Here is a 19,298-nt window from a genome sequence, read left to right as displayed (position 1 = left end):
TGTTTAGTAAGTTCATAACAGCTCTCAAGAAATGCAAAGAAAGTGAGAATTAGGGAGGTTAACAACTAATTGTTAATCATTTCATTTAACCAGTTTTAAAATATGTATTATATCTATGCTACCATTCAACAGTTTGGGGTCATCCAGACAATTTCATGTATTCCATGAAAACTCCCACTTTTATCCATGTGCTAACATAACTGCACAAGGGTTTTCTAATCATCAATGAGCCTTTCAACACCGTTAGCTAACACAATATAGCATTAGAACACAGGAGTGATGGTTGCTGGAAATGTTCCTCTGTACCCCTATGGAAATATTCCATTAAAAATCAGCCGTTTACAGCTACAATAGTCATTTACCACATTAACAATTTCTAGACTGGATTTATCATTCATTTAACGATATCTTTATTGAAAAAAATATTTTCTTTCAAAAATAAGGACATTTCTAAGTGACGTCAAACTTTTGGACGGTAGTGTGTAACTGACGACAAAAGAAGACGAAGGTCATGCATGTCAGAAACTGTATCAGCTGTAGTACCTGGTTGTTCCACCAGGTGGAGCGTCTTCCTGTTTAATGCTGTAGAAACCAGAGGAGGCATCACTCAGACTTCAGTTTATGTTGAAGCAGAGAGCATTGTGGGAGTTTAGTTAGTAAAAGGGCACCATGACAAAGACTTCAGTGGTGGTTAATGACTTTGAAACCAGAGCTCATGTGTTTGAACACCCTAGAATCAACCAGGTCAGTGTTTCTGTATCTCAGTGGCCTGTTTAACAGATTTCATTGACTGTAAACATCCATTGTGTTCATTTTGTGTTATTGATTAATCCATTATGTCGCATCCCACCACAAATTGTCTCTCTTTCTTTGACATCTATGTATCAGCAGATGGAAACAAAGGATCTGACGTAGATTTGTGGTGTTAACACACCAACGTGGTTAACATCTCTATGCTTTAATCTGACTTGCAGTTTTGTTTTGCGTGAACCTTTTTTCCCCTTCAGGCATCTACTGGACGCCAACATCCCTAAAAACATACCAGGAGGAGTCATCTAAGCTTTTCCTAACCCTCTCCTGGTCTTCTCCCTCTCAGTGCGTGGTACGTAAGGAGTTCCCTCCTGGCCTCGGCGGCAGCGACATCTGCCACTTCTGCACCAAGCGGGTTTACGTGATGGAGAGACTCAGCGCCGAGGGCTACTTCTTCCACCGCGAATGTTTCCGATGCGACATCTGTAACTGCACCCTTCGACTGGGAGGACACACCTTCGACTCTCAGGAGGGTGAGTTTGATTCGCTGTCACTGTGGATGCCTTGACTCATTAAAACTAGTCTTCATAAAAGTCTACATGTTGTTATTGCATGTGCAAAGTTAGTTGAAATGTAGATTTGGATGTATGTAGAGCTGATCATTTAATTTCACTAATGAAAAATGCATCAATCAAATCAATAAGGCAGAAAAGAGAAGAAGGTTGTGCATGTCAGAAAGCACATGGTAGAATAGTGAGAGTTTAACCTCAAAACATGACGTCAAACTCTCACTACTTATGAAAATGCTATTTTAGATTAATTTTTGCTTGTTTTGGGCAAAGCTGAGTGACTTTTATGGGTTCTTTTTGTGTTTAATTTACAGCAAAATTCTACTGCAAGATGCATTATGCCCAGCGCCAATCCAGCAATCACCACAGCAGATTCAGAAGGAGAGCGGTAAGAAACACTGCAGCGACAAAAAGTGATAAATCTGGATGAAAACACATCTGAGTTCTGGTAAAAACTGCAACCAGTTTTACATCCATCCAAGTGAAAACAACTATCCAGTTGTTGGTAGGTCTTCTGTAGAACTTTCTGCAGGGGACGTTCTAGAGTATACCTACCCCTTGATGAAGTTCTAGAGTATACCTACCCTTTGACGAAAGTTCTAGAGTATACCTACCCGTTGATGAAGTTCTAGAGTAGACCTACCTCTTGATAAAAATTCTAGAGCTTCTGTAGAGCTTTCTGTGGATTTCAAGGACCTGTAAGTCTCCAGTTCTGAATGAAGCGGGAAAGGAGAATGTCCACTGGAGAAAGTTCTAGAGTAGACCTACCGACAACTGGAAAACATTCTAGAGTAGACCTACTCTAGAACGTTCTCCTTTCTGGACTTCAAGGACCTGGAACTCTGCAAAGTTCTACCTTCCCAGTATGAAGGTAGAACTTTGCAGCTGATTCTGAAGGAGGCAGGAGGTGATGTTTTGTCTGATTCAGTTGTTTTTATATGAAATAGCCCCTCATGGTTTGTGTTTTTGTTCGTCCAGGAGGACCAAAGTCGTGCTGCAGTGTCGTCGTTGGACAGCGGGAGCTTCTCAGCTGCCGGCAGCATCCAGATCGAGCCTTCAGGTACCCTGGTTTCCTTGCTTAGGCGAGGCCTGAGCTGGCCGAGGCGGGCCAGTCGGGCGGTTTGTTTGTTGCCTCGGCGGCTGTTGGGAAATGTTTGTGATTCTGTGGCGGCCGTCCGATCCCACGTCCGGAGCTACTCTCAGGACTACGTGTTCCTGTACGAGCTGCTGAGCCTCGGCGGCCCTCTGCTCTGCATGATGCATGAGGTTCTGGCTCAGATCTACCAGGAGCACCGGCTGGCACAGCAGCAGCTCAGCGGCTAGTAGCTGGGAGCCAGTCTGAGCTATGACGTCTACGGTTTAACCTCCATGACACCAAATAGCAGCTGTACCTCCTACATTCCTACATTGTTCTTTGAGTTTTCTGTTTTTGAAGCCATCAGCAGCTTAAATAGTTGCTAGATTACCTTCCACTGCCTTCATTTTGAGACAACAGTAGAACAAAAATCCAACTTAAGCACACTGCCTTCCAGGTTTATTGTGTATTTAGCCCTTGTGCTAGCAGTCAGATCTCCTGGTACATGTTTGGTGTTGATCTCTGACTCACATTGGCTAGTTCCAGGCTACTGTTAGCATCAGCTAGAGGTTTATATCTTAAGCCTCAAAGAACCAGTTTTGTTCGCGTACCACGAACCTTTAAAGAGCCTATATTCTGCTTCTGAGGTTCCTTTTTCTGTCAATGTCTTATAAATCTGCTCTGCAAACTTACAAAGGCCCAAATGTAGTTATTGTCCAACATAAAGAACACTGCTCCGCCTTGATTCAGGTCTGTGTCGTCCAGTAAATGTTCCAAATAAATTTTCCACCAAAGCAGTTTCCTCAACACTGTGTTGCCGGGGCACCATCCCTACATCCTGGGCTTAGCTTCATCCAATACAACTGCAGTCAACTTAAAAAAAAAAAAAAAAAAGTCAGAGTGCTTTTCTCCCCCAATAACAGAATGATAATGAGGTACAGCAGACCATTCTCCAGTGCTGATGCAGCGCTATGCAGATAAGTCTGGAAATGGGAAGTCCTGCCCCTTCCATTGTGCCCTGTAGGACATTATCTTGGAAAAGAAATTACCTGTGACTATGTCTGTTAATTTACATGTTGACTGTAAAAACAAACAAAAAAGGATGAAACGGTTCAATTTTGTTGACTTACAGCTGATAACTATGACAATCATAGAAAAAAAGTATTAAATGTCACGGGCGATGTAAGAAAACATAAGCCCACTTTAAAAATTGGTCCTTAGGTGCACTTTGAGTATCATAGATCAGCTGTAGTTCCTGGTTGTTCCACCAGGTGGAGCCTCTTCCTGTTTAATCCTGTAGAGACCAGAGGAGGCGTCACTCAGACTACTCAGACTGCAGTTCATGTTAAAGCATTGTGGGAGTTTATCAGCAATGGGCGCCGTGACAAAGACTTCTATGATGCTTAATAGATACCTGCCAGAATGAAAGAATAACAGTCTGAAACAAAAGAGGTACCACAACTCAAGTCATAAAGCAACAAAAAGTAACAACTCAACACAAATGAGACACAAATTGAGAGAAAGAAGACCCAAAACAATAATAGGACACAAAAACGAGGCAAACAAAATGACGAGAAGGAGACATAAATGACAAAAATGAGACAAAATGACAAAAACAAGAGATAAAATCGCAAAATATAAGAGAAGAAGGTCGTGCATGTCAGTAAATGTTTTTTAGATCAGTTGTAGTTCCTGGTTGTTCCACCAGGTGGAGCCTCTTCCTGTTTAATCCTGTAGAGACCAGAGGAGGCGTCACTCAGACTACAGTTAAAGCAGAGAGCATTGTGGGAGTTAAACAGCAATGGGCACCATGACAAAGACTCATCTGATGCTCAATGACCTTATGTATGAAGGTGACCCATCAGCTTCCTGTAACTGAGTATCTAATGAAACCAGCCTTTCCAGTGAATGTCTGCGATTAAAACTAGATCACTCATCATTAATTGATAGCCAGCAATGTTAGAATATTGTCTAAAATTTGTCTCCATAGTTGGAGACAGAAGCTAAGAGGAGCTGGAGGACAGAATGAGGACATTTTCTGATCATTAAATCTCGTAAACATGCTCTAGTAAACCCCAAAATTCTCCTTCTGAACCTTTAAATGTGCAGAATATCGTCTCTTTAATGGCAGCAGTGACCTGGAACTGCCCCTCTGAATCTAACCTTTAAAACTGGACGTGTTTTGTCGTTTTTTTTTTTTACTCACTGCATATCGCCTGCTGCACCTTCACTCTGCTTCTCAGAGGTGTGCAATGGAAATGCCAAAACAGTATTATTCTTTCTCTAATGCAATTACAAGAAATAGCTTTAGTATTTAGAGGGTTTTCATTTCATGTATTTTGTTTAAAATAATTAACTCATTACACTCAATGTATTCAGGGTTCTTTACTTTTTATTTTTCATTATCAACTGATAATTTATTTTGAATATCTGCAATTTGTGGGTGAAACTCCAATTATAAAAGCCAACCAAATCAGGAACTCCATTAAACTTTTACTTTTTTAGGAGTTTGTTACAAGAGAGTCCAAAGTTACTTTAAGATTCTGTGTTTTTTTATGAAAGAACACATTTCTTTTCTTGTATTGAATTATAAAAGTAACTGAGAATTCCATTTCAAACTATCTTGGACTTTATAATCATTTTTTGTGCCCAGATCAGTAAAAACCAGTCACTGCAGACTGGTCTATCTTTTATTTCACACAAACCCAACAACTTTAAGTTCCTCTTGACTCAGTGAAAACAGCTTTCACTTTGTTTATTTTACTTCAGTTGGTGCTTTTATTTGTGGCTATTTTCTGTTGTATTCTTTGTTGTAAATGATGCCTAAGTTGAGTTCCGTTCTGATTGTTTGGTTTCATTTTGTACTTGTGTCTTATTGTAAAGACTTTAATGCCGACAATTCTAGTTCTTCTAATTCTCAGCACTCTATCTTCTTTCCATCTTCCATTTTCCCCCACATTTTATCCATTTTTCCTCCCAAATTCGTTCTCCTCTGTCTCGTTCACTTCATTTTGTTCAGTCTGTTACAAGTTTCCAATGCTGCACCCTCTGATTGGCTGATTCCTGCCAGCGGGGAAGGTGACGATTGGCCAGCTTCGGCCATAAGGTCTTGTTGCTTTTGCAATAGCTTCCTTTGTAGCTCCGCCCCCTTTTCAGTTTAACCTAAAATTAACCATTCACAAACCAGCATGAGTTGGTGAAGGTGTTATGTGTGACGCTATGATACTTTAAAGACCAAACAAATATTAAAGCCGGCTTAAACTGCAGTAAATACATAAGAGAATTAAGCTAACGACTTGACACCACCAGTGATGGTAAAGTAATTTAATGAAAAGACCAAAACCTATGATATTTCCATATCATTTAATTGGATGATTCATCCAAAGCTTTGGATAATTTTGATCCAAACTGATCCTCAATATTAGGTAGGTGGTCAAGATCCTTGTTGTAAAGATCCATCGGCCATTGTTTGACTCACATGCTGGAAAAGTTGGCAATAATCAGTTTTCTCTGTATGCATGTCAGTAAATGTAGATCAGCTGTAGTTCCTGGTTGTTCCACCAGGTGGAGCCTCTGACTGTTTAATACTGTAGAGACCATAGGAGGTTAAAGCAGAGAGCACTGTGGGAGTTTAGCAGCAGTGGGCACCATGACAAAAACTTCTGTGGTGGTTAATGAGATCCAAACAGCGGTCATACATTTGAGACGAACTTGGATTGATTAGGACACTTGATGAGAGCTGATGCAGGCGTAACTTGGACAACAGGCAGTTCATATTGGCAAAGTTTTTTTTTTATTTTTAAAGAGATAGAGCTCCATAGGCGTTAGAGAGGTCCTACTAGCAAGGAGCACCATGACACAGACTTACATGTTGCTTAATGGCCTCCAAACATAGGTCATACATTTGAGATAAACTAGGATTGACCAGGACAGTATCATATATCTCAGTGACTTTCCACTGTGTTCAATTTGATCGATATTGATAAATGACGCTGTAAAGAAAACTGTTCATAATTTGCAGCTGTAACATCCAGCCACAAATTGTGTTCTCCCTTTGACATGTGTTTTGGTGGATGGAGATGTCACTCAAACAACAAGCAGTTCATGTTGGCAAACTGAGAGCATTGTGGGAGTTTAGCAGCAACGGGGCACCATGGCGAAGACTTCTGTGGTGATTAATGACATCAGGCAAGAACTCGTGTTGGAAACACCCTACAATCAACAAAGACAGTGTTATTGACACCTGTGGCAGACACTTGGACTACATGTGGTACATGTTGCTAAGTAGAAAGCATTGTGGGGCTTTAGCTAGCAACAAGTCACCATGACAAAGACTTCTGAGATGGTTAATGGTCTCTGAGAGTCATGCATATGAGATGAAACTGGGACTGACCAGAACCGTATTTTTATACAGTGTGACCGAAACGATGTGTCCTTTGACCGAAATAGCAACATCAGCACATGAAAACTGTCCATGGTGCTCTGTTTCATCGAAATAAATCAATAATGCTGCAGAGGAAACTACTGAAAATTTGCACCTCTAATGTCGTTCTGCTGTTGTCAGCAGGCCGAGGTGTTCACTCGAATTACAGGCAGTTCATGTTTGCAAACTGAGAGCATTGTGGGAGTTTTGCTAGCAACGTGCACCGTGACAAAGACTTCTGTGACAGTTAATGTCGTCCTCCAGAGCTTTTACATTTGAGACAAATTGGGATTGACCTGGACAGCATCTTATATCTCAATGCTGTATGCAGCATAGCTAACTTTGTGGCCTAAATCGTGTAACTGTTCAGAAAAGAACGATCAGCACATGATGTATGTCCATGGCATCCAATTTGATTGGTACCAATTGATAACACCGTCAAGAAAATTACTCATAATTTACAGCTCTGTCATCCAGCTCCCTTATTGACACCTGTGGCAGACACTCGGACTACATGTGGTTCATGTTGCTGAGTAGAAAGCATTGTGAGGGTTTAGCTAGCAATGGGACACCATGACAAAGACCAATGTCCAGAGATGTTGCCTTTTACAAAAAGCATCTCACCTAGACTCTTCCTTTCTGGAACCTTTCTGGTCAAGAATTGGGCTTATGTTACTGGAATACGTGACGTTAACTCCAGACGTTTCTAAAAAACAAACGTGCTGTAAGACGGAGAAAAATTGCCTCGTTGGACACGGAACAAATTCAGTTGTCCGAAGAAAAACTGCACACATAGCACCTTTTATAGTAGTTCTCTTAGTTTGCCGTCATGCTAACCCTCCTAACACTCATGTTTTGCTGTGCTTGTCCTTAACCTCCTTAACACCAAACATCCATCTGAATGCCCCTGGATTTATTCTGTTTCTGAAGAGCAGCCTGTCCTCTACGTAGGCCGGTTTATCGGTAACGTATTTGTCCACATGTCTGTTTCAGAAGGATGCCTCCCTCCTTCAGAGCCCCTCTCCAGATCTCTGTCATGTAGCTCCTAGTCTTTGCTCAGGACATCAGCGGCTTAGTCGCAGCTTTTTGCACATCGCCAGATTCACTCTGTCGGCTGTACTGTCCATGTTTTGTAGCTGTGTTTGGATCAAGTCCAAACACAGCCTGCCAGCCTTGTTATCTGTCCAGAATTACTGTAACATTGCTTAATTTATGATATTTATAAGCTGTAAATATATTCGAAAATAAATCAGTTTGATTACATAAATTACTTGCGTCGTCGTTTGTTGCCGATTATTTGGATAACTAGTCGGGATCGAACAGTTAGCCCGCGGGCAACTCTCACTATTTAGCGGTAAAATTTCACCATATTTCTACGTCTCTTAACAACAAAATTAACAATCTCAAGAGAAGTAAGTCCCTTTCCCTTCCACCTCTGTGCTAAGTTGAGCTAACATCACCACTTGAATCACGTTCACGATCACAGCTTCTGTTAACTCAACGATTAACCCAAGCTTCATAACATCTGATGAAGAAGCTGAGAAGCTGTAATTATGCAGCCAGTTCTATAATTTTAATTAGTTAGCTTCAAATGCTGCCAAAAGTTTGAAATGAAAAATTTGCAAAAGCTTCATTTAAACACTGTTCAGCTAGAAGAACCTGAACAGAACTGAAGTGAATCTTACTGTCGGCTTCCTCATGGGTTCTGCTAGCGGGTCTTCTCTGTCCTTTCCTCTGGGTTTGGTATCTATATCGTTTGTGGGATTTTATTTTTATTTCATTTGATGCTATGGCTCTTAAATCTCCTGGAAAAATCCAAAATGAGAACCTGAGCAGTAGGAGTAAACTTTGGTTACAAGATATTTCTATTTCTTTGCTGTGACCGAGTGGAATCACCTTTGGAAAGATTCTTTACTTTGTTGACTTCATTTCTCTGTGAGTACTTATATGTGATTGTTTTTGTTTTGTTGGTGCCTGTACATGAATGAAGATCAGTGTTAAACTGTTAAGTTAGAAAACTGGAGGGAAATGCATTTAAATGCTGTATGTTTAAAAGGCTTCACTAGAACATCTGTATTGTGTAGTTCTGTGTTTCTGTTTGTCACAATTTGATTCTTAGTCATTCAGGTCTTGGTAATCTTAAGTCCTTCAACAGAACTCAAGTCAACTTCTTTTTGGTTCTTGAAGATGTGGGTATAAAGAGGTTTTCTCAGTTCTAACTGTCTGGTGGGGAATCCTGGGATTTTATTTTTACCCCCAAAAATTGTGATTCAAAGCCCATTGGCGATCCAAGAGTCAACTCAAGGTGTCAGTGTGATGAAAGTTACTGAGGAGGGAGGATAGAAGGTGTTGATGGTGGTAAAAACTACTGAGGGAGTGATGGTGCAAGGTTTGAGTGGTTGTTGAACTACCTGGGGAGCGTGAATCATGGTAGTATTATAGTGAAACTGCCTGAGGATGGATGAGCCAAGGTGTGGATGGGTGGGAAACTACTTGGGAAAGTAGGAATTAACTCAAGGTTAAGAGGTGTTAATAGCAGTGACACTTCCGGGGGAGGGGGACTGAACTGTAGGTTAATAACCTATGAGGTGTTACTGCCGATGAAACGGCCTTGTTAGAGATGACTTAAGACGAAGGTCTTTCCAGTAGAGGAATAAGATTGGTGCTATGAGTGTACCTCACAAGATAAGTTTGAGTACATTTACCAAAGAACTTTAAATATTTTAGTTAAGACTCTACATTAAAAAAATATAATTCACACTTACCTGACTAGTTTCCATGTTAAGGTCAAGAACCTAAAAAGTGTTAGTGGTGAAACTGTCTGGGGAGGGGTGACTGAAGGTCAGTCATTGTTATGTAGCACAACATCTGTTGAGCCAAAGTGTTTTACAGTAGAGAAATAAGAGTGATTCTGCAAATTTACGAGTTTAGATAAAGGTTAACACCCTCCAATAATATTAATATTGGAAGTTTACTGACTGTTCTTGAAATCTAGGATAAGACCCTACATCATCATATTTCAGACTCATTTACCTGACTAACTTGAAAGTCAAAGCTGGAAACCTACAAGTTCTTGATGCTGGTGAAACTGCCTGGTGAGGGATCTCAGAACTGGATTATAAGTACCTGATCAGTGGTGTTGTAGACCCTCTCCTGTGTTCCAGTTTAACCTTTGTGGCTTCCTTCACTCCTCAACAATCAGTCTTCACTGTCCAAAAGAGTCTCAAAGTAGTGTCCTTCATTTTTTAGGTCTTCAGTCTCTCCTGGTTTCATTGGACTGCATTGGGTTGGAACTCCTCACCAGTCAGTTAAACCTGAGGAAACCTCTTGAATGAAGCTGGAATGTCTTCAGGAACCAAACAGATTTCCTTCTAGTGAAGTTGTTGGGATGTGTAGTATTATAATGTGTAGTTCCTGATGAGTTTACTTTGACCTGCAGTAGTTGAGTTTTGGTGTTGAAGTCCTGTAGAGATGTATGACCTAGTTAATGTTACTGCAACATAAATTAGCATGAATTCAACCCTAGTTAAGATTTAATTGCCTCACGCTGTTTGTATTTGCAGGATTGACATCCAGCGACTCAGAGCAGCTTGATAAAGGTCACAGCAGAGTTCCTGAGGATACTGAGATGGCCGACGAGGCTGTCGATGCTTCTTCTGCTGCGAAACCAACAACACAAGACGAACCAAAGCGTCAGAACCAGGACGGTACCAAAGGTTAGACTGGTCCAAGGGTTCTCCTGTTTCTCTCAAAGCTCCTCAAATGAGTTTTAGTTCCTGTCATTGCTTGAAAACATGATATTCCCAGGAGGAGGATCTTAAACCGGCTGAACTTGGAGCAGCAGCTCGTTTGTTTGTGTTGGAGTTCCTCCCTGGTGAAGTGGGGAGTCGAGAGTTGATATGTCAGAGCTGCTATCCCACACTTCACTCAGTTTTATTATCTCATCTCTGGACGATCCTGCACAATAAGGATCAATGCAACGTTTTGTTGTCTTCTGTACTCCTAGCATTATAAACATGAACTGTGAGTTTAAACTTCCACTGAATCTGTGGAGAAAAACACAGTTAGATCCATATGCACTCCATTATATTTGGAATTGTCACATAATGCTTCAATTCTGTGTTTTCTGTTATATACATACAGACATTTCCATCATAAATTGATGCAAAAAAATCAGAAATTGCTGCATAAAGATTCACTAGAATGCAGAAAATGAAGCATTTGATTGTTGGAGACTGAAAACATTCATAGTAGAAAACCAGTGAGCTGATTCTGAGGGAGTTGGGAGTGAACTTTTAGTTTATGAATGATCCTGTTGCTAACATCCTAAAGTAATATGTTAGCATGTTGATATTAGCCTAAATCCAGCCTCATGGAGTCACAGTACAGCAGAATCTCACTGGTGTTCTTGTTCATTTGATTAATCTTTCCACAGAAAACTTGACATAAATAAACTTGGCTTTATTTCTTACTAACTATTGCTTCTTATACATGCTAGTAATTCCTATTTCTAACAGATTATTCTGCCATTTTTCTCCAGAATAAAGTGTTGTGTTGCTCTTTTTCTCTGCAGATCACCCGAACACCAAACACAATAATCGATGGAAGCGGAAGATCAGAGCGAGTGAGTAGTTCTGTTTTTTGATTTTATGTCGCTTGAGATGAATTAGAGAGCCGGGACCTCTCATCCAACATCCGTGTCTTCTGGAAGAATGGTCAGAAATTCCCATTAACACTCCTAAACTTTGTGGAAAGTCGTCTCAGAAGATTTGAGGCTGTTATAGCTACAAAGGGTGACCAGCTCCACATTAAATCCCATGGATTAAGAATACGATGCCATCAAAGGTCATGTGTGTGTAAAGCAGCAACTCATTTTAGTTCAGGTTCCACATTCAGCCCAATCTGATGACAGTAAAATCACAGCAGAACTGATAAATAAACACAACTCCAAATATTCCTTTGTGCAAAAAACTACATTCTGAAAATATTCACATTGAATGAATTATCTTTTTACAGAACATCATGAACAACCTGAAATGACTTAAATTTAAAAGTAAGCTCAGTTTCATCAACATTCATCCTCAGTTTATCATTTCCACATTACAACTTCCAGATCAGAGAGTGTCTACAAAGGAACAACATTTAGTCACATCTGGAACTGAACCATGGAGGATTTTACTTTATGATCAAAATGACAAAAGTCAGACAAAAAAGACCAAAACCAAGACAAAAAATTACAAAAATGAGACACAAAACGACACATCTGAGAAACAAAGCGACGAAAAATGAAGCGAAGGACTCAAAACAGAACAAAAAAGAGACAAAACATTTGACAAAAAAAGTTAAAAAGCGACAAAACAATGGACAAACGACACAAGCGAGACAAAAAACACAAATCAGCGAATGAAGCGAAACATAAAATGACAAAAATAAGACGACAAACACAAGCGAGACAAAAAGGAAGCACAAAGCAACAAAAACAAGAAACGAAACGACAAATAGAACGAGACAAATGACACAAAATGACAAATGCAACAAAAACAAAACAAATATTACAAAAACGACAAGCAAAGCGACAAAAGCAAGAAACAATATCGCAAAAAAATGAGACAAGCAACACCAAACAAAAATCAAAAAATTCAACAAAAAGTTAGTGACAAAAAAGACACAAAATGACACAAGAGCAATCCAGTATTTTACTTTATGATCAGAACAACTTGTCATGGTCTAGAAATGATTTTAAATTTGTAGTTTTACGAATTTACAATCTGCAGTTAATGTCTTCTCTGTAATTTTTCCACTTTGAGGGCCGGATTGGACCCTCTGGAGGACCACTTTTGGCCCACGGGCCTCATGTTGGACACCCCTGCAGTAAAGGCAGACGTCCCGATACTTTTGGTGTTATTGTGTATCTGAAGCCGAGGCTGATACCTGCTCTGTTTACACTGACTACATGGTGGTTACTTTCCACTGACTTATTCAATCAAACAGGTTAAATGTTGTTCAAAAAACTGACAACGTGTGAAGTAGTAAAACTAGATTTAGAGACTGACTCACACCAGAACACTGGAATAAGATGAAACATCTGATCAGTAGACTAGAGGATGGAAGACAGACTAAAGGTTGTAAGAATGATTCCAACAAAAATATTTAGAATTTTAAAAATAAAGAAATATTGCACAAAACAATAAAACAAAATGCAATGTAACAGATAATTCTGCTGAAGTTCGAGCTGTTGTCGTGCTACATGTTGAACACTGGAGGTCGCTGTTGCTCAACTTTTTTGTCACTGTTTGTTTCCTCTGATTGTCAGATGAAGTACTGCCTCTACTGTCTGCAGAAACAGGACATCTTCAGCTTTATTTCTGTAGATAAACGTGTTTCGGTGTTTCCTCCTGTTGCAGCGTTTCCTCTGATGTTCCTGAAACATTTCCAGAAAAACATCCTGCTCAACGACGAAGGTCCAGAAACTGTTCCTGAAGCCGACTCTGACTTTGAGGACATCACTTCTTCAGAAAAACAAACCGTACGTCTCCTCCAGCCTATTCTAAACTCATTCTACACTCCTCTACGTACAGGAAGTAGACTTTCTTTGCTCTGATTCTGCTTTTTCAGAGCAGCGATGTCAAAACATCAGCAGAAACCCAGAATCTTTCAGATGAAAGAGAGAAAACCGAAGACTGTCCAGTTTCATCCACCCCAAAGAAGCTCCTGGTTTTATCAACGTCTGACAAAGAGAAGCTTCTGACCTGGGAAGGTTCTCAGAAACCAGAAGAAGCTTTAAATGAAACACAGCAGCTCAAAGAGCAGGTGGAGAATTTATCCATTTATTAAACCAAGAAAACCTGTTTTGTTCTAAATAATATAGATAAAAGATCAAGCAGTTCCTGCTCAGCATCATCTGGTTCTTCATCTGCAGTAACTTTATCAAAGGTCAGAGTTCTACCGTCATCCTGTGAGTATTTCCAGAGTTTCACAGAAGTGGGTCCAGATTTATCACTTTTTAGTTCCCGTTATTTCTTCCTCACACTCTGTAGCTCTTATACCTTAATAGGTACACATAAAAAGTCACTTTTTGAAGTTTTCTCGGGTGAATTATCAGAAAACAAACACATCCAGGATACCAATGATTGTTTCTATGACTCTAAACTGTTCACACTAAGATACATCCCATAATACTGATGATCACAGTTGGTTGAAAATATAATGAACAGAAACCAGATTTAGTATTCAGAATGAGACACCCGGATGATGTAAAACTGGTCTGGTGTCAGTTTTTAGCAGAACCCAAATGTGTTTGTCTTCCTGAAAATGGGTAAAAATGACTCAAAAATTGTCCAAAATGACCTGAAAAAGATCCATAATAACAGAAAATGAGTTCAGAATGACATGAAATTTGTCCTAAATGACTCAAAAATGATCCCAAACACCAGAAAAGTTTTAAGTTTACATTACACTTGTTGAAAATGACAAGAAAATTGTCCAAAATGAGTCAGAATTTACCCAAAAATGATTCTAGGTGTATTCTACAAGGTTCTAGAGTATACCTAGAACTTTCGGTAGGTCTACTAGGTAGGTCTGTCAGTAGGTCTACTCTAGGACTTTCCCCAGGGGACGTTCTCCTCTATGGACTTTAAGGACCTGGAACTCTGGAAATATTCTCAGTATGCAGGTAGAACTGTGATCATTAAATGATTTTTTGTTAATATTTTACTAATTACAAACAAGTGTGAAATCGTTTTGTGTCATTTTGGTCCAGTTTTGAGTAATTTAGGGAACATTTTAAAGAATTTTTGATGAATTTCAGCTGGAAGTCTCCAGGCCTGAATGTTCTAAATGAGACTAAACTTAATGACTGGAAGCAGGAAAGGAGAAAGTTCTAGATTATACCTACCTCTTGACAACAGTTCTGAAGTAGACCTCAACAGGTCTACTCTTGAACTTTCTACAGGGACGTTCTCTTCTATGGACTTCAAGGACCTGGAACTCTTGAAATATTCCCGGGATGAAGGTAGAACTCTGATACTTAGATGGAGAACCAGATGTTCTGAGATGGTTTTGTTGGAAGCTTGTTCAGTCTTGGTTGGTTTTCTCAGAAATGACTCGTCCGTTTGTATTTGATGGTTTTTTTGTTCCTCTTAAACAGAAAAGTTGACTTATTTCCACGTTTTTTCGTCTCTGATGTTCAATCAGGAACCAGCAGAAGCTGATAAACCTCAAACCGACTCGGTCCAGAACGGAGGCACGTCGTCTCCTTCGGCCTTCCAGGCCATTGCGAGCGCCTTCAAGAGGACGTTCAGCATGACGCAGCACAGCTCCACCGCTGCAGTCGCCATGTTGGTGTTGAAAACTTTATTTAGAACTTTATTTAAACATCGGATTAAAGCCGCTGTGGATGTGGAGTTCCTCTCTGATTTGTGTTCTGTTCAACCAGGAGGGCCAAACAAGACAGGCCCAGGAGGCCGAGGCCGATGTCTGAGGGAGCCTTCAGCTTCCTGTTGGGTCCAGATCAGAAGAAGTCCAGCTCGACTTCGGATCCGTGGGGTTCTGGTCGGGATCTGGCCTCGCTGCTGCAGCAGGTTTCCCTGAAGAGTCACAGAGACTCTCGAGGAGTTTTCTCTGATGACATGGGATCTCAGCCTCGCCGTAGAGTCAACCTGTTCTCCTCTCTGAGGCTGAGGAAGAGGGAGGTTTCTGACAGCGATGGGAAGGACCACGAGGTCCAGAAGGAGATCAGGAGCATCCTGTCCAAGCTCAGGAACAAAGGTCAGTGTCTGGACAACCAGTCATCATGATATTTTAATATTCTCAGCTTGACGGCCTTTAAGGTGACTCTTCTGGACACTTGGGGGCGTCAGAGCAACAAAGTATTGTTGATCTTAATTTTAATTCTACTTTAAAACCTCATAAAATCCAATATTTTTTCCTTTACAGTGCAGAATCTAACAGCTTCAAGGTTCAAAATAATCTTTTTTGGCCAAGAGACAAAAAAGACCAATAAAAATAAATAAAATAGATTAAAATTCAAAAATTCATTATGACTCAGAATAAAATATGACCACAGAATATATATATAATAGTCATCAAAATTCAAAAAGAAAAAATATGACCATAAAATAAAATTGTAAAAAAACAAAAAACAATCATCATCAGTCATAGACAAAAATAATGACAATGGAATACATTTTTTAAAATAAAATAATAAAATTGTCATCATTAGCAAAATTATGACCATACATTAAAATAGAATAATGTAACACACAAAAAATACGATGATTAAATAAAATAAAAAATAATAATAATCATCAGTCATAGACAAAAAGAGAATAAAAATGAATAGATTAAAATAAAAAATCATCAGAGTGAAATAACATGACCATAGAATATAATTAAAAAAAATAGAATTATCATCATTCACGAACAAAACGTATGACCATAAAATGAAAAAAATAGTATAAAATAACAGACTGAACTATGACAATAAAATAACACAAAATTAATAAATCATCAGTCATAGAAAAAAGACAATAAAAAATAAAATGGATTAAAATAAAAAATATCTTCAACCAGAATAAAATAAAATGAACACAAAATATAATTTTAAAAAACATAATTATCATTCACAAACAGAAAAATATGACCATAAATAAATAAGATAATATAGTTTAAAACAACAGACAAAAAACATGAGGATGACCACGCTTGAATTTCTGCAAATTAACTTAATAAAAAATTAGTTTAATCATTTTTCCTGGAAGAAGTTCTGCAAGTTTGGTTCCTGAGGTTGAAACGTCCACGAAGGTTCCTTTAAACTGGATTCCGTCTGTTGGATTTCACCACTAGAGTCTATTTTTATTACTATTTTTCTTATCATTCATCCCATCAGTCATTAAAACCTCCGTGAGTCTTTTCCAACCATCAGAAGACTGAATCAGACGTGACTAAGACAGAACCTCCAGAGGAAAAAGGCAGAACGATGAGTCACTGATGCATTAACAGAGCGTTACCGTTTCATACATGTGTCCTTTTAGAGCCTCAGTGATGTTGTTTACTCTGTCTCACATCGTTTAGAACCAAACGGTGTTCACAGAGGACTTCACTGCATGGAGACCAAAACCTTCTGGACCTAGAACAGGGCTGTCTCATCAGTTAGTCCTAAAAAATGTTGGTGATGAAATAACATCTAATCAACTCACTTATAACTTGACAGAAATATATTGAAGATAATCAAGAGGGTCCAAAAACATCTGAGTCTAGAGGAAGAAATGTTTGGAATCATTTACAGCGCAAACAGTTCGTCCATATTTATGTTTTAATAAGATATTCTCGTGTTTACACTCCTGGAAATATGAACTGGAAAACTTTAGACATAACACGATGACCTGAAACATTCCAATGGATTCGTGGAAATACTGAGAAGAAAAAGTTAGATTTTTCCTCACTGTTAACTCATTTTTCCTCACCATGGTCTCATTTTTCCCTCACCATGGTCTCATTTTTCCCTCACCATGGTCTCATTTTCCCCTCACCATGGTCTCAGTTTTCCTCACCATGGTCTCATTTTCCCTCACCATGGTCTCATTTTTCCCTCACCATGGTCTCATTTTCCCTCACCATGGTCTCATTTTTCCCTCACCATGGTCTCATTTTCCCTCACCATGGTCTCATTTTTCCCTCACCATGGTCTCAGTTTTCCCTCACCATGGTCTCATTTTTCCTCACCATGGTCTCAGTTTTCCTCGCCATGGTCTCATTTTTCCTCACCATGGTCTCATTTTCCCTCACCATGGTCTCATTTTCCCTCACCATGATCTGTTTTCCCTCACCATGGTCTCATTTTCCCTCACCATGGTCTCAGTTTTCCTCACCATGGTCTCAGTTTTCCTCACCATGGTCTCATTTTCCCTCACCATGGTCTGTTTTCCTCACCATGGTCTGTTTTCCCTCACCATGGTCTCATTTTCCCCTCACCATGGTCTCAGTTTTCCTCACCATGGTCTCATTTTCCCTCACCATGGTCTCATTTTTCCCTCACCATGGTCTCATTTTCCCTCACCATGGTCTCATTTTTCCCTCACCATGGTCTCATTTTCCCTCACCATGGTCTCATTTTTCCCTCACCATGGTCTCATTTTTCCCTCACCATGGTCTCATTTTTCCTCACCATGGTCTCAGTTTTCCTCGCCATGGTCTCATTTTTCCTCACCATGGTCTCATTTTCCCTCACCATGGTCTCATTTTCCCTCACCATGATCTGTTTTCCCTCACCATGGTCTCATTTTCCCTCACCATGGTCTCAGTTTTCCTCACCATGGTCTCAGTTTTCCTCACCATGGTCTCATTTTCCCTCACCATGGTCTCATTTTCCCTCACCATGGTCTCATTTTCCCTCACCATGATCTGTTTTCCCTCACCATGGTCTGTTTTCCCTCACCATGGTCTGTTTTCCCTCACCATGGTCTCATTTTTCCCTCACCGTGGTCTCATTTTTCCCTCACCGTGGTCTCATTTTCCCCTCACCATGGTCTCATTTTTCCTCACCATGGTCTCATTTTTCCCTCACCATGGTCTCATTTTTCCTCACCATGGTCTCAGTTTTCCTCACCATGGTCTCATTTTCCCTCACCATGGTCTCATTTTCCCTCACCATGGTCTCATTTTTCCCTCACCATGGTCTCATTTTTCCCTCACCATGGTCTCATTTTTCCCTCACCATGGTCTCATTTTTCCCTCACCATGGTCTCATTTTTCCTCACCATGGTCTGTTTTCCCTCACCATGGTCTCATTTTTCCCTCACCATGGTCTCATTTTTCCTCACCATGGTCTCAGATTTCTCAGTGGAGGCAGTATCATGGTTTGGGGATGCATGAGTGCTGCTGGTGTTGGTCATCTCACTGACACGTTCTCCAAATCCACATGTTCTCTTCTGCTGTTCCATCGAGGCCAAACTGGATGCTTCAAGAAGATAATGCACCCCTTAATGCCCCTTTAACGCCCCTTGAACACATCCACGTCCAGTAGATCTCGGCTACAGGAGCTCAGTAGAGTGACCAGCTCAATCCTCAGACATGAGCCCCATAGCAGATCTGTGGTGGATTATCTAAAGGTCTGTTTCAAAGCATAAACCAGAGAATTTAGAAGAACTAAAAGCAGTAATTCAAGAAGAACAGAGTGAAAGTCTGGTGGAGAACATCCATCCAGGATTAGAGCTCCACTGCTGCTAATGACAGGACTGCTAAATATTAATGTGATGATGTGATGGTTTATTTATTTTTTGTTCACTTTTGAACACATTCTCTGTTAATTGTTGACTTTAATATCGAACATGTTGAGAACTGACATATTTAAACTGTCAAGAATTTAGTTTTGTTGGTTTTTTGTAAACAACAAACAAAAAATATAATTTGTTTGTGTCTGTCTAATGCAGTCACATTTATAGAAACATTAAAAAGATTTTTACACAAATATTTCCTGATAATA

At 39.8% G+C, this 19,298-nt stretch overlaps 1 protein-coding gene across 3 annotated transcripts in view; it reads left to right on the top strand.

The window, feature by feature from the left end:
• mical2b (microtubule associated monooxygenase, calponin and LIM domain containing 2b) overlaps positions 1-19,298 on the top strand; it is an 87,704-nt gene that overhangs the window by 61,356 nt on the left and 7,050 nt on the right. For 2 of the 3 annotated variants that reach the window (XM_022197335.2, XM_051951855.1), the window contains 9 exons: positions 1,097-1,283; positions 1,634-1,707; positions 2,298-2,379; positions 10,381-10,533; positions 11,391-11,441; positions 13,222-13,343; positions 13,433-13,627; positions 15,011-15,153; positions 15,252-15,583. In XM_022197335.2, coding sequence (XP_022053027.2) covers positions 1,097-1,283; positions 1,634-1,707; positions 2,298-2,379; positions 10,381-10,533; positions 11,391-11,441; positions 13,222-13,343; positions 13,433-13,627; positions 15,011-15,153; positions 15,252-15,583 — 1,339 coding nt within the window. Of the gene's footprint in view, positions 1-1,096; positions 1,284-1,633; positions 1,708-2,297; positions 2,380-5,413; positions 8,085-10,380; positions 10,534-11,390; positions 11,442-13,221; positions 13,344-13,432; positions 13,628-15,010; positions 15,154-15,251; positions 15,584-19,298 lie in introns of those variants that run through there. The other variant, XM_051951856.1, reaches the window with a different exon arrangement.

This window comes from Acanthochromis polyacanthus, chromosome 8 (genome assembly GCF_021347895.1).
Source record: "Acanthochromis polyacanthus isolate Apoly-LR-REF ecotype Palm Island chromosome 8, KAUST_Apoly_ChrSc, whole genome shotgun sequence".
NCBI lineage: Eukaryota > Metazoa > Chordata > Actinopteri > Pomacentridae > Acanthochromis > Acanthochromis polyacanthus.
The sequence above is the reverse complement of the archived record's forward strand: the minus strand, read 5'-3'. Positions and strand labels throughout refer to the sequence as shown.